The 17079-nt window shown below is 33.4% G+C and overlaps 1 protein-coding gene across 3 annotated transcripts in view; it reads right to left on the minus strand.

The window, feature by feature from the left end:
- Window positions 1-17079, minus strand: part of GRIK2 (glutamate ionotropic receptor kainate type subunit 2) — a 394676-nt gene that overhangs the window by 117885 nt on the left and 259712 nt on the right. For all 3 annotated transcript variants that reach the window (XM_069851131.1, XM_069851128.1, XM_069851130.1), the window contains one exon: window positions 16795-17018. In XM_069851131.1, coding sequence (XP_069707232.1) covers window positions 16795-17018 — 224 coding nt within the window. The remainder of the gene's footprint in view (window positions 1-16794; window positions 17019-17079) is intronic.

The following is a 17079-nucleotide window of genomic DNA, read 5'->3' on the forward strand; positions in this document are numbered from 1 at the left end:
TCCTGTCTGGACTAGGATACAGATAATGAAAGTTTCTACAAGGACATACCATTTCTGGCTAGTATTAGCACTAGCATTTCATATGAAGCTGCAAAAAAAACCCGTGGAAGTTGAAAACTACATCAAACTGTACATTAACCACACACTACAGGGAAAGTTTCTTTATAATCTCCACCAGTTGCTTTACATATGAATCATTGCATTTTCAATCATTGCTTTATTACAGTGTACTCTTTTTTATTTTAGTCAGAGGCAAGTTCCAGAGGTTAATTATCACTTTACAAAAAAATGAATTAAATTCTCTTTTCTTTTCCATATTTGTTACTTTCAATTAGATCTAATATTCCTTCCTCCTTCATTTTCTGTATTCTGAGAAAGGATAAATAGGAAAGTGTGATTAATGTTCTCCACATAATTCTGTCTTCCCTAGAATTTCGTAATTTCTTCTGATATGGTCTTGTATTCTAATCTGAACAGTTTCACTTTTTAAAAATGATTTTTTTAATATAGTTAATTTTACATTATTTTTAGCCTACACTAAGAAATAGTTGGATTTGTATATTCGTAATAAAATTACAAATATTTGAACTACAGTAGTTAGCTTTCTGTTATGTGGCAACCAACAGAAAATATTACTGTGCATTATAAGGTGTTTTATCTTTTAAAATGTCACATCTGTGAAGAGCTAGAAAACTCTTTGACAACCTGACACCATGATATTTTACTATCATTTCTAAAAAACAGAATGCATCTATTACTTCACAATTGCTTTAACATAAAAATTATTGTAAAACATTTTGTTTATGTCTGTCTGAAGAAGTATCTATTCTCAACATTTAATTCCATTTTTTCTTATTCAATTAAGAATGGCCCATTAAGTAACCCTAGAATGATCAGAAAAACTACAAATTTCCTAAACTTAACATATAAATGAAAATGTAAAATAACATGCCTCCCTCCTACTGTACTCATTGATCTGTTCCTACAGGTAGACTGCCAAATCTACTGAGGAGTAATTTTAGAATGGATTCCCTTTTATAAGCCCCAAAACACACCTTAAAGAGGGTTTTAATAAATTCTGGAAACTGAAGTTCTGATCTGGAACTCAGAAGTTATTATCAAAGAAAAACAGCAATTCTGCATCTGCTGATATAAGAATATGAAAGGAATATGCACAACATGCAGGAGCAAGATCTTAACAATATCCTAGTTCAACAATTTGAAATTACATATATGGATATTTACTCCTTGCTCTCCCATATTATGAAAAAAAAGGAGACTTCCATGCTACAGGAAAAAAAAAAATCATATATTTTACACAAAATTACGTAGACTTTACTGTTGAGTATGATTGACGTCATTTTGTTTGGAGAAAGTCAGTGCTTGTATTTATGATGGTCTCTAACCTAAAAAAGCCTGTACTATATTATTGTCATGTACTTCACCAGGTTTTCTAGTATTCCTAAACTGAAGCAAAGTTTGGCTGAATGGGCTGAGTGGGCTGAGTTCTCAGCAACTAGTTTACCAAAATACTTATCAAGCTGACACATCTTTAAAGTCAGTCAGTCAGCATTTAGTCAGTATTCTTACCTCAGTGAATCACAACATCCTGTGTAGAAGATAGGAGCTGCACAGGCATCGTCTTCATTTCTTATTTAATTACTTTTTAAATAATTACCAGCTACATACCAGCTACGGTATCATCAAGCCTACTTGTAAGTCTTAAATGTTTTGGTATCATATCCTATATTTGTTAGTATCTCCAAGTATGTGTTATTAGGAAGTGATTGACTTGGACTACAATACTGTAACACTGCATTGGACTTTGCAAAGTTGCAAATGCTTCTTATTGTTGTCAGCTTTATCGAGCTGAATGACTGGCATGTCAGCAATATGAAGAGACTCGTATGCCCTACGATTTGCAGACCTGGACCAAGCAAATTTTTTCCAATGCTTCTTCTATATAGTTAAAACAGTAAATCAATAAAATACAACACATATTCCATTCTACATTAGTAACATAAAGAAACAAGCTATTCATTATTTTTCTTTGAAAGAAATAAACACAGTATAAGTAAGAAGAGTGAATGATAAACTTGAATACTCCATCTTTTAAAAGCATAGCACATTGAGTTCCTCAGTATATGCAAGAGTTAGTCCCAAGTCTGAAGGAAGAAGCAGAGTACTGTATAGGATCTCCTAAGGGCACATAATGAAGTGTGAAACCTTATTTTGCAATGCCAAAATATATGGACTTCTTAAAAAAAGATGGAGTGAGCTCATTCTAAGGTTGTACAACAAATCCAGCATTTCCATTCTATATTGCAACAGCCTTCTTGACAGCAGATTAGTTTTCATTGATCATCACAGCAAAGAAGTTATCTAGTTTAGAGTGCATGATAATTTATTGTTGCCCTTCTACATACATTAAATGTCACCCATGAGGATGATAGGAATAAAAGAGTTATTATACTAGAGTCCCTACCTAAAAGAACATGATTGGGTGTGATTTTTTTCCTACACTATAAACCATTAAGATATTTAGAAGAGCAACATAATGTTACTTTAAGTATTTTAAATTGCCAAAATAGAAGACCTTTTCAATAAAATCAGTAAATTACAAAATTTAATTGTCATAATATGAGGCAATATGGAGCATTTTGGAGTATTTCTTTACAGTAATTTTGGTATTTAAACAACATTCTTATATTAAAAAGAAAATGTTTTATCATCACAAATTAAAATATGGAGAATTGTTGTTCTATGAGTTTTTTTCTTTCAAAATAAGAACCAAATCCTTTTCTGTTTTACCATCTGTTCATTGACATCACTAAAATCCACAGAGATGTCAAATGGAATTCCTCATCAAGTAACTATTTCCTGAGCAAATGCAAGACTATTTTACAACCTCTGTGCAGCTCCATGTGATTTTTTATTTTGGATATATGACTGTTCTCATGAATTTAAACAAAGAATTTACATGCTTAAAGTTTAAGACAGTTTAATAAAGCTTGATGATCTGAGATCTTTGATCTGATGTGAAATAATATATTAATACCTCAATTAAAATCCGTAGTTGGATTTATAAGGCACACAGGATTGCCTTCTGCTGGCCTGTGAGTCCTAATGGTCTTCTGAAGTAACAAAATATTTTTCAGATATGGGACTTTAATACAGGTTTACCAAATTTCACCCCAAAGCTAAGCTGCTTTTTTTTTTTAAGTAGTCATAAATTAATTGTTTACAAATTTATTTCTATTATGAATGAGAAATAATCCTGTATTTAAAGTATTTTTTTAAAGTCTTGTTAAGAATTTACTATAAAGATGAATCCAAATAATTCTATGAACTTCTGTGGTTATGTGTATATCAGTAAGTGAACAGAAGGACTCAGGTTTCAGCAATGGCAGGTAATCATCCATACACTTCACTTGTTAGCACATTCCAGTTCACAGCTTTGGCCTATGCTACTCTCAGACAGTGCCCAGATATAGTTCAGAGAGAAAAGATTTTCTGGTAAGCGCTATGGGTGGAAAAACTGGGATAATGGAGCATTTAGTCGTACGAAATGTAGAACACACCATGTCACTTTTCCTATGGGCTAGAAAGCATGCCCTGAACCCTAGGCCTTGAAAATATATACACAGCCTTTGGGGTCCACTATGCTACTATCAAAATTGGTGAGAACTTGCACACTGACTTCTACAGGAACATGATTGGAAAATCATGTATTGTCTTATTCAAGTAGACATTTGATTACAAAATGAGGTTCTGCTGAATTGTAGCTCCAAATCCTGATGGTGGGTAAATACTTGAAGCTTTTTTCCTTCTATAATCTGGAAATCTTTCTCTCAACTTCAGACAAAAAACTGAACCATGGATATGATTTACCTATAAAACAATCAGCTAAATACTAACAAGATACCAGTGTTTCTTTCACTGATATCACCGACTGTCTCATATGCTTGCTGCTTCTGCAGCTCTGTCATAGTACTATCAATGAGCTGGGATTCACCTCTCCACCTCTCCACTTTGATAAAAACTTTGCAGGTTACCAAGTATATCAGGTCTTGCCTCAGCTCGGGATTTCTTCCAGACTATGTATCTAAGAAATTGTGATTCTAGATGTAGTATTTGAAGGATGTAGGGACTACATACAAATTGCTCCTGGGCATAAACAGTAGCTCGTTAATTTCTACAGAAACAGAATATGGATTCTCCTTTCTCTCTTTTTTTCTGAGGAAGGACAATTACATTAACTTTTTTATTACTGAGCACTACTAATTTGATTTCATTCTGTACTCACATGGCCTACCTGAATCTAACCTATTATCTTCGTTCTGACCCGTTTACCAAAGCAAATGGTTGTGACCTAAAGAACATCAGAGTGATTTAGCTGCTTAAACACCAATGACTCAAGCACGTTCAGGTTTCTCAAATATTCAAAATATCTTTAGGGATCCAGTATATACGATACAGGACCTACAGGCAACTTGTATGTTTCTGTAAATGACACTCATGCTCCTGTACCATATCTCTGCACAGCTCGCAAATGCATCCCTTTCCGCACAAATGAATCTGAAATGTAATGGTTAAGATTTTCTTCTGTATTTGTTACTCACATCCATTACTCTTCTCCAACACAGAGATAAACTTGGAAGTGATTTTAATGTCATTATCATAGGCTAACCTGTGAAGTTATTTCACCAGTGCCATTTGTATCTCATCCAGACTTATGTGAGAAGATCCTCAAGGCCAAAATCAGTTCCTGTCTTTCAAAAACCTCCCCGAAATTCTCTTGCTTTGTAACGTAGACTGTAAACTGAAATGCGGTCCCACATAGCTTGTTGATAAACTATGACTGCTGAACTTGATTACTTAAGAAACATACTTATTTTACACTTCATTTTATTCATACTCCATAGAAATTTTCATTCTATGTAACTACCTAAATTATTTAACTACTCTTTCTAAACTGTGAATTTGTTAAAGCAAGTATTTGGTGTTTGCAGACATGCAAACAGGATTTGAAAGCTGTCCTGTGTTACAACAAAGTCCAATTAAGCTTTCCATACCACCCAGAAACCTTCAGTCCTTCACCTGTGGAATCATATAAATAGAAGAGCAAAACCATCATCTTCCTCAATTTTAGCATTTGCTTTTGCGCATGCACAAATGACTATACAGTATGAAAGTCAGGAGGATGAGGAAGATATTACAGATATTAACAAATCCCATTGATTTTTAAGCTGGAGGCAGAATTTGGTTTCTAGCATATAAGGATATATAAGATATAGGGAGCCTCTACTATCCAGCTACCTAGTAACTTTATCAAATTGCAGTTACATTTGAAGCAAGGTGAAAATTCCTTTCATTCCAGTAAATGAAGGGCACACTGACCAGGATTTTAACATGGTTTAGAATCAGGGGAGATTAAGAGAGAAAGTAAGAGAGAGAAGTGTGAGGAGGATAAATATGACTAATTAAAAGACTTTTTCAGATATTTTTGAAACTTGATATTAACTTGGCCATGCTTTGTGAAAACAGTAAAACAAAATTTTGCTGCTTCCATTTTTCTTCTGGATGGGGTTCATTGTTTACATTGTGTCAGCCACAAAACCAGAGAATTTTCTAAGTTGTGAAATTCTTTCACAGGAACTTGTCTGAACCTGCATCTCACTATAAACCTTTCTGATTTTCACTCCAAAATATCTACCAAGAAAATTGCTCCAGAATGTGAACTAATTACTGCAATTACTGTTAGATGAAAACACTCTCATATCACTGGTGAGAGTGGTCTGGTATAGAAACAGAAAGCCATATCTCTTTTTCTACAAAACAAATAAGATAATGGCAAATAGGCATGTTATTCTGTATGAAGCTAAAGCTGTTTCTCATGGGAAAGGACAAGAATTTCTTTAAAGGTCTAGAAGAACAGAAGGCAACTTTAAACCCTCCTTCTGCTATCTACCACCTCACTATTTATCCCATGAAAAGTTTCCCATGCAGCATTCCTGCTCCACATAGTTGAGAAAGGAAACTGGAAGGGAAAGAAGAAGTAGCTGTCACTGGCTTGCTGTCTTTAGTCTGATGAAATTACATGAGTGATCCCATCAAGCTGAAGTAACATTGCCTTCATGGTTCTCACAGCTAAATCTGCTATAAAGCCTTTACGCAGGTCCTAACTGACAAAGGCAGGTGCCACAGGTGTCTATTAGTCACATAACACAACACAAAACAAACAAAAGAGTATAGTGAGAGTAAGGTGCCAGAAGAGGGCTATTTGTTGATTAAAATTATTTATATTTAAACCCTTCTCTCACATGCTGTAAGAATGATTAACTATGAAAGTTTTTATATTTTCAAGGTTTATAATTTTCTAATGAAATCAATTAAATCTCTTAGCTGATGTGGGATTTTTAACTGAGATGCTGAAGATTTTCAATGTTGTGCAATTATTTCTATGTAAGAATGATACCTCTGTTGCTAAAGACAGAACTTCTGACAATAGCATAACCAAACCAAAAAAGCTCTCATGTTTCTTCTGAAAATGCATCGTTAGCTGTATGCTAAAGTAATTTTACCATCTTTAGAATTAACAGAGGGTGCTTTCCATGATTAAAACAGAAATTCTTGGGGGACACGTTATTGATTTAGTTTCAGAATCAAAAACAGCTACCATACTTCTATTTTCAGAATGATTTCTGGTCAAGCTCTGTTGGTGCTCAAATGACTCTGATTCTCTGATGAGTTAGAAACTGGATACTTGCCTAAGCCTGGTAAACTTCTGCCTAACAGCTAAATCAGAAATATAAACAGGAGAAAATTCTCATACTTCTGCCTATAGGAACTTGTAGGGAACAATCTCATTTCTCACCAGATATTAAATAACACCTAAAGTCAAGAAATATTCCCTATTTATTTCTTTATTTCTTTTGAAGCTTCTATTTTGAAGTATAATAGTTAACCATGAACCAAGGCTAATATTATTGTCCTTCAAGGAAGAAATGCTCTACCCTTCAAAGAGATAAGATTCTTGTAAGTCTATTTTGGTTTGGGGCTTTATTTTTTCTGTTTTGCTTTTCCTCCAATTTAGCTCTATTTACATATTTTCAGACTACAATAGATAATGGTGTATGCTAGTCAGAATAAATAAATTTTGTTTTAGTTAAATTTGCAGAAACTAAATCTTTTCCAGTTTCAAAATCAGAAACTGATACTTAAATTTTTTAAAGAAAATATATTCTAACAGGCATTTTACACCACTGTACATAATTGGACTTACAACTGTTTAGTTACAAATATCTAAATGTAGCTTAATATTATATCTACATTATTGACATTATACAAAAATGCAAAGTCTGTTTTAGAGAATAAGAGTAAAAATCATAAAATCCTTCCATTATCCAGATTTTGCGTTCCTTCGAGTATTCATAAAATCAAGGAATTCTAAGGAGAACTCCAAAATGCTATCCTATCAAAACTACTCTTCCTCTGAACATCTGTAACTAAGACTTTCTACAAAGTTAATTACCATCATATCTTATTGGCTTTGCTTCCAATGGTTTATGTCTTCCTCATCATTTAAACAATATAAAAAATTTCACTGTGTAGGGGTCCATGTACTTAGCAAACAAATAAAGCTTATTTTAAATGTTTGGCTCATTTAGAGTAAAAATTTCTTTTTGATGCTTACAACCAAATTTGCTCCATATTTTTATGTTTCTGGGACATCTAGAAGGAGGGTAAATAGAAATCATGACTACTAATGTTCCATTTTCCATCCTGTTACTACAACCTCTACATTTTCCATCCTATTACTATAAGCCCTACATTTTCCTTGAGGAAATCTTTCAGTGTTAAGTCAAGGTGTTCCAAGCAGGATGCCTGCGTGAAAATATTTCAGTAAATAAAATGTCTCCTAAATAGCTTTACTGGTTTAATTGGGAAGGGGAAGAACAACAGCATCAACTGATTGAATTAATATTCTGATATATCAGGCAATATGTAAATTCTGTCACTGAAGCTAAGGGAAAAGGAGTCAATCATTTAACTTGCACTTTCAAATTACCGCTTGTATCCAATTATTAACAAAATCTTTTGAAAACACTGTGGTACTTTCTTGGATTCTTATTGACTATAGTCTCATACCACTCGATTCTTGTGTTTTGTTCTTTAGGTTGGAGGACTACATGGGTTTGCATATGTCATGAGAAAACTGCTGCTATGCATTATGGTGAGTTACAGCTTCCTTCTCCACACTAATACTACGTATGCCAGAGTAAAACCCATGCAACAAATCCATAATATAAAAATAAGATTCCTTCCCCTATCTTCAAAAATGTGAGACACTGCTCTTTTTAAAAACAATGATTTTAGATTGAATACACTCAGATTTATCTGTAGAGGAATCCTTCTCTATAGGCATGTTTAATATTATTCCATGCTGTGATTTGCTAAATAAATACACAAACTGCCAAGACTAGACATGTGTGTTCTTTTCCTTTCTTGTCACATATTGGGGAAAAAAATGTTTTAACAAAACAGAATGAAATGATCCAATATCAGAAAGAAATTTTTAGCACTTTTTCTGGAGACTCTGAAATTTTTTTCAAGTAAACTATTCCATACAGACAATCCAATATTCTTCTCCTCTACTTCACATGCTGTTAATTACCAAGAGCTTTTAAAAATAAAGATGAACCACTGGACACGTTACAACAGTGGGAAGATATTTCAAAACTAAATGCAATTGTTCCTCAAACTTTTTTTTTACCTTTCTCAGCAAGAACTATGAGACTATTTGCTAATGGATGGTAACACAGTACACAGAGACTAACAAATCACTGTTCATGGTAGATATGAAACATTATTTTATGTGATACGGAACTCTTCACAAAACATTCTTCAGATATTGACTTGATACTGAAAACACTAGCAAAATAAGCTCTCTACAGCAAATTCCGTAGTCTTTATGTTCATAATATTTTTAACTTGGTCATACTGTGTGCAAAAAAAGCACAGAAACTGGACATGTATACTCAAATATTGATATGTGAGCTAGGATTATATGTGTATGAAAAGAAATGGCAACACACGTAGTGTAATACCTTCTAACATCTCACAGCTTGTTCTAGGGACAAAGGAAATGTACATGCAATTATTAAATTGTCACAGGTGTTTTCAAGTAATGATTTAGATGGACAGTAAATGGCATTCAGGCAGATGACTAGCAATGAACTGTGTAAAACAGATGAATCAAACAGTACAATTCTCGTCAGTCAAACTCAAATTAGAAGAAGGCCAGGGAATAAGCTCATTATTTCAGAAACCATTCACCAATAAAAACTTAGGAGATTTTACTAGTAAAGCTGGTTTATCCAGCTAAATCCTCCTTAAGAGCTTAAGCAAACAGCCTTTGGATCCTAAGATACGAGGTACTGTTTAGATTCAGAAGGATATACAAGATCCTGATATATATGGAGAGACAAATATTTAGTGTAACATGCTAAGGAGTAACTCAAAGCGAGAGAAATTTTGTTAGGAAAAATAGCTCAACATGAGGTTTCCCACAATTTCCCACAAATATCCCTTAGATTCTATAAAAATATTATGTTACAATGTTCAATCAAAATGGAGAGGAAATATATGTTTAAAAATATATAACAAATATAGGTAATAAGGTTTAAAAGTGGACAGAGTAAGCTGTCCACCTAATTGGAGATAATGATATATCTATAGGTATCTAAAATTTAATTCCTGGTTTGGGATGCAGATACTTATGTAAATGAGAATGAAAGGAATGAATTGTTGGTAGTAAGAGACACCAAAGTACTTAAGGATGAACAGAGTTATGATTCAGATCAGACATTCAAAATAATTAGGTTCTTGGATAATTAGTGATGAATTGAAGAACCTTGTGATGGCTTTGAGAACAATGAGGAAAATAACAGAAAATATTCAGAGAGTATTTAGGAGATCTTCATTGGCATAAGGACACTAATAAAAATACTACTATACTCTTTGCTAGAGGAAAAAAAGCCATTTTCTGATTAGGTTAAACTACAAAGTAAAAATTAACATAAACATTCTGATGGAACAAGTTCTAGAAACAGGTGCATATTACAAGGTGTTTTCTTCATGGCAGAAATCATCTGCTTTGTTTCCTAAGAAGTCCCCCCACACATCTCAACTCTAAAGAAGACACTAAAGAAGAATCCCGAATTGATCAGCTGAGCCAAAGTGAGTGTGTTTTTATACTTCAAAGTGCATGTAGAAATTTAGCTAATGAAGTGTACTATATATTTTGATGGGATGCTAAGGCAAGTGGGTTATGAGTTCTTCAGCCATCCTCAGTTAAAACATTTCAGTTGTTTTTGATGGCAGTAGTTTCTTCTTATGTTTGATACATGACAAGTAGTATCTGGGACAGACTGACACACCACCAATATAGAAATGCTTTGGAGTACTGTTTTTTTCACCCTAAAATCTAAGAAATAAAAGACTAAAAGATAAGAATGTTCCTCTTACTCTAACCTCTAACAGTATTCTAGAGACTATTATGCAGGTGCTGTGCTTTTAAGTAGACTTGGAGATTTTTTGACACTCTTGTCTCTCCTTGAACAGTTGAAGGAGATTGAGAGCATTCAGAAGTGATTCAAGAGAATACAGAGGGAATAGGATGAGGAGTCCGTACTGAATTGTTTATTTATGAATTAGAGATTCTATATACTGACACTGAACCCAGATAAATCTCTTGTGGAGGAGGCCAGAAAGATAAAATCATCTGAGTGTGAATACGCAATACGAGAGAATGCTGCTTAACTCATTGCGATACATGTCTTTACTTTAGCCACATAATATAATCAATAACATTTAGACTTTACAGCACTGATTGTGACTTGTGCCATAACTTTTGAAATAACTATACAACTTATATGAATTATGAATCATACAGCTTTATAATTCAAATAAGCTTGGCATTTTTCATATATAAAAATGATGGAACATAAGATCTGTGTGCTTACCTCAGAAAATTAAACTTAAATATTATTATATATTATGTAGATTTATAGTAATATTCATGGCACACAGCACTGCAAACTCACAGTTTGTATAATGAATTTAAAGCTGCCATTTTGTGAAAAGAGATACTCAGAAATATCTGATCATAGTTGAAATATCATGTGCAAGTCTTGTTTACAACACTTCCAGTGACTGCTGTCCAGGAAAGGTAACTGTACAATTTCATTGTTATAATATATAGCAGGATAGACTAAGTGAAAAACTTATGCTTGATAATTTGCTCATGAGTGCAAAGTTAGGATATAACAGAGGTGTCTTCTTTATATCTACCCCAGTTATTGCAAGTCTATTTAAATGCTGGAAATTAAAAATTAAAATTTTCCAGGTCTCATATAAAGGAGAAGAAAATTAGTTCTGAAAGTAAACCTATAGAACTTTCTTGCATAATGCTATGATTTATTGGTATAGCTATTTAAATATTTTAGTTAATATAAAGTTACAAAAGCCCTCAAAGAGAGAGGAAAATTCTTGTCATGAATTCTGCCTCATTCATTTGACAGAACCCCCAGTGTTCCAGAGGCTGGCACAGTTGCTCTCTGCAATAAAGACAATAAAGACAATCTCTAGAGCTAACAAAGACTTGGGTTTCATCCAGAAAAATTGTATGAAAAGAAGATAACTATACTGAATCTTTTGGAAGTACTTAACCAAGGGTCATAAGCTGCCAACTGTGTTTAACAGAAATAAAAAACTCTGACTTTGAAATAATTGTTAAGGGAGAGTTTTGGAAAAGCATGTAAATTTTGGCATGCTTTTATCCTTGTCTGTTTGCTCAGTATTTTATAGTCATATGACAATATCCCCACCTGCATTAAAGCTGAGGCAAATCTATCTTAAAACTGTAATATAGTAAGAGAAGCAGATTTTTGGTTTGACATCTGGATTGCCCTACTGAAAGATTAATCCATTCCTGAAAACATTTCACAACATACGCTGTAATTCTCTAGGGAAGTCTCAGAAGATAAAATTCTCATGGGAAGAATGCTTGCTAAGAATAAAGGGCAAATGTGTTAACTTCCTATTTGAATAAATATCAATATAGTAATTTAATAACCAAAGCTCCATAGTAACTAGAAAATTAGTTCCCTATCATTCTGCCATTAACTCCTTTCCATCAAAATAGTTTTCAAAGAATAGTTTGAAAATCAATCAGACAAGCCTAAGGACAGAAATCAGCTGATCAAGAAATATGAAATAAAAATGAAGACTGATGTGGTGTAAAAGGGACTCCAGAGAGAGATAATGCTCAGGGGTCTGTTCAAGTCTGTAGCAAGAAGCTATTCCTAGGCTTCTTCACAGAGGAAAGATTAAGATAGAAGTGTGGAGACATTTTTAAAACTCTTCATTTATTATGTTTTATTCCAGCTGGTAAGAGGAAAAATATAATTTGGTGATGAGGTGATGAGCACTGTGCTTTTATCACTGTTTACAAGGAAATTAAATACTGGTTGATACTAAATGCTGTGACAGCTGAGACCAGCTTCACTTATGAGAAGTAGGATAGCATAATTCTGCTGAAGGGAGAAAAAGTCATAAAACCTAACATAGAGACTGTGGTACAAGTAAAGGTGAATCAAGCCCTTTAAAATAATAATGCATGACTCAACATCATAAATTAGGGCAGTGACTTCATAAATTAGCACAGTTTAATGTCTGTTTATGCAACATTCACTGATACTTTGGACAGCTCAGTATAAGAACCATAAGAACTCATTAACAGACCATTTTATCCAGGCTGGTTTATCTGCTTCACAGTTGATCTGTAAAGGTGAAGTGTTGTGCTGAGGCAGGTGTATCTCTTCCAGTTATGGAGACAGGTCATTTATGAGTAAAATACTTTGTAACAGATATGTGCACAGCAAAGAGACCTTACTACACAGAGCAATACTTCAATATGCAGGGAATGACTTGAAACCCAGTATATCGGGTGGAAAATCATTGGGTAAAATATTTAAGGAGTTTAACTTCCATTTTGTGTTTCCAGAAAAGATTCATGAGCACATGGATGGTTAAAATCATATGTAAGAGATTCAAAAAATTATAATACAATCATAAGGAAAAATAACTGAAGATTAATTCTGAAAGTCATTAATTGGAAGACCTATGTAAATCAAACATATTTAGCATTTTTAGAAGTATGAAACAGATTTCCTTCATATTTTCTGTGCAGAATGGGAAGCATTCTTCAATGACCTACATATCAGATTTTGCAGAGACCAAAACAAGAAACAGCTGCTTCATATACACAGACTAATGGAAAAGAAGAGACAACATGTGCCTGTGAAGTTGGTATATAACACTGTAAGAAATCAGCATGTTTCTTAGAAGTTAAATAATGTTTTGCACTGACAGAAATGGAAAAAAGATCCACTAATTGAGTTTTTTCATTGTACAGATCAGAATATGTTGGATACTTGACAGAACTCCAAAAAGGAGTTGACATAGTTTACTCCAGACTTAGTTTTCCTTCTAATCACATCTAAACTGTGAATTTACCTGGGATTATAGAACAAAGAAAGAAGTAAAGACAGAGGCGAAAAAGGAAGATATTGGAGCTGGAATGCAATGAGATGTCAGATGACACAAGACACTGCTAGCAGTGATGCAAAGACAGTAGCTAACATCTGAAACAGATCTGTTACTGTTGTAACAAGAAGAAAAAAATGCTATATGACTTTCTCAGTTCACAGAAAAATAATAGGCTTAGTGTCAAGAAGCCTGGATTTATCCATTAGTCATCAGCCTGTATGACAAAGAAAAGAACTTTCAGAGACTAACCACCGTCACTACTTATATTCAAGAATCACAACAAACAAGATAAAGAGGGTTTCATATATGTGGAGAAATCACAATCTATTATAATTCGCTACAAGAATGACAATTACAGAAAACACTGTGTACAACAAATATGCTCATCCTATCCACAATGAAAAATCTGTATCATCAACATAATAGAAGACTTGTCTTTGCGGGGGGGCAGGGGGGGGAGGAGAGGAGGGGAACTAGAAGAGGAAAATGACATAAAAAAAGCCCTCCAGCTAACAAACGAATCTCTCTCCCAACTTTTTGTCTTCCTGAGCATGCAAAGTTTCCAGCTTCTTATATCTGGTTCTCAAATTGGAAGGAAAGCCATTGATCTTTCAAAAAAAGGAAAAGACTAATAAAGATTTAGATTACTTTTTTCTCCCTTATTTATGCCTAATATGTTATTCTGTGGAACTCCTTTTCAATAATTCTCTCAAAAAGGCTCTTGAACCTTTTACTGACTTCTTCATCTTTCCCTAAATAGCATGATACCATTGATTAATGGGTGAAATCCAAATATCACAACAGAAATATACTTTCCATTTTCAACATACCAAGCACTTATGTTCCAACAGTGTTTGGAAAACATGGCAGAACAATAAAATCATGAAACATTTGACACAAAAATGTGAGGCTTAAATCTAAAAAGAAATATTACAGAATGTTTACACTTGAGCTGTTTTTATGACCAGCTACCATAAATTCCTTATTATCTTCATTGTAAAGCATATGAATACTCCTCATTCTGAAAAGTATTGTTATTTTATGAATACTTTGTAGTTATTGTAGAAAAACTCCTTTTTAATACGAACTCTAGGCAACCTGACCATCTGTTAATTTAGTGGCAATACAGTCTAACATTTTCATAAGGACTGAATCAGCTGTGCATTACTATTTATAATATGTAGTGAAGACACCACGTTGAGCACTATGCTGCAAAGTCCCCTCCTAACACTTAGTTAGCAGTATCTCTTTTTACAGGACAGTACAATTATTGTGAATTAATTCAAATAAAAGGCTCTTTACTTTTTTTTGAATTATGTTCATTTCTATCACCATTATTCAGCAATAGATTACATTTTTAACTTAGACCTGTTTCCCTATACAAACAATAGTGTTAGAAAAGGCTGTCACATACTATTAAGTCATTCTGCATTATGAATAAAATCTGTAGAATGTCTTACATAATCCTATAGTATTAATTCTAAATGTGTTATCTATATTTGATTGTACAAGTTAAGAGGTATTGAAAATCTCTAGATGCGTAGGTTGATATAAGATTATGTATAAAAAAGGTGTTTTATACAAATCTACAAAAATAACACAAACCCCTCTGCTCAGAGGGAGTATTTCATATTGCTTTACAATGAAGATAATAAGGAATTTATGGTGCTGGTCACAAAAACAGACAAGTGTAACAACATTCTGTAATATTGCTTTACTGTGTGGCACTTGTGTTTAAAAATAAACATTCTTTCTGGTTCTTCTAGTGAGATCAAGTGACTGAATAGCTTAATAAAAAAGGCTTCAAGAAAACATATCTTTCCTACAAAATATGACACCCTTTCAAAGCATAAAAATTCAGGTTCCTACTAACATTACTAGGAGCTGTCTGTCAAAAGCACTGTGAATCATGCTGGAAATGTCCTTCAGTTATAACAGTAGGGTTAAAGATTTTGGAAATACACATATATATTTTACATGAGGTGTTTCACAAGACAACATTTGTGATTTATGCTCAGATGTGCGTTCAAAAGTACCTGTATCACAGGGACACTTCAGAAATTAGTTTGCCCTGGTTATATAGTCCACTAAAATCTACTATTCTTTCAAGAAACTTTCAACATATCTGACTTTTTAAAACAGACTTATGAAAGTGGCACAGAAGTGAAGTTATTAATCGTAGAATATGTTTCAGTGTTATCTATATTACATCAATACCTCATGTAATTTAGGCACAGGTGATCTTACTAAATTACTTTTAATCTGCTTGCTAAAACCATTACCTCTCTCCTTAGCAGAGGAATGAAAAAACTTCTCCAAAATTAAGTGCATAGTATCAAAGAAAGATAGACAACTCTGATATCAACTGCAGCACAATAGGAAAAGAAAAATACGAATGTTCTACCATGTAGCACAGAATAAAATCACAAAAATCTTTGGGTTGAAGTGAGATTGCATTATTGAGTCAAAGATATGCTTCTAAAAATCATTGCTATAGATATAAATAAATAAATAAATAAATCTTATTAAAGGCATAAAAGCCAATATAATTTATAATCGATTTAGAAAAAAATATTTCAAAGTGACTACTAGGAGAAATCTGCAAACTAGTTTATACTTCCACCCCTGGGAATCACTGATTTACTATTCTGAATTTTTTTTCCTGTAAAGGTCAGATTTATAACATGTAAGGGTATGTTTTTTGATGGACTTTACTTCCCATTCTGTACTTCACTACATAAAGTAACTTATTTTCTAACGGGTAGAGGCCCACTCTGCACATCTAAGTTTAACATGGTCAGCTAAGTACTCAATTTGAGACTAAGCATCATAGCATCAAATGAAATAAGGTTAACAAAATAAAATATGTTAACCCTTTTCTTTCTGAACACAGCATAATTGGGAAAAGACATTCCATAAACTTTCTAATGCCTCTAAATTTGTAAATAAAATGAGAAAGCTAGCTATCATACTCAAGACTTAGAGACAATAAACGGGAGACTTAGTATGGCAGTGGAGAAATTTAACAATGAGAACCCTGATCATTAATTATTCTTCTGTACATCATGAAGTTAAAATATAAGAGCATGAAAGTAAGAAAAATTTTGTGACTTTTGACAATTATTAGTAAGAAAAAAATGATAACAATTGCCAAAAAAATCACAAAAGTTGACATGTTACCTGGCTATGACAAAGAGCACACAACTGACACCCAAGTAAGCCAGCAGAATATACATCCAGATATCAGGGGAGAGAGGATTCAGGAAGGAGAAGACGCCCGGGTTTGTACCATTGGGCTTGCGGTACAAAATACTTATTCCAAGAGTCATAAATGGCTTGGAAAAGTCGATGACCTTCTCTCGAACATAGGTAATTGCCAATGGTGCAACTGCAAGGTCAGCTTTCTGTTAACAGAAATACAAAAAGAGAAAGAGGCCATAAGCAGTAGAAACAGGTTGAAGCAGA

The sequence above is a fragment of the Phaenicophaeus curvirostris genome, chromosome 2, assembly GCF_032191515.1.
Source record: "Phaenicophaeus curvirostris isolate KB17595 chromosome 2, BPBGC_Pcur_1.0, whole genome shotgun sequence".
Classification (NCBI taxonomy): Eukaryota; Metazoa; Chordata; class Aves; order Cuculiformes; family Cuculidae; genus Phaenicophaeus; species Phaenicophaeus curvirostris.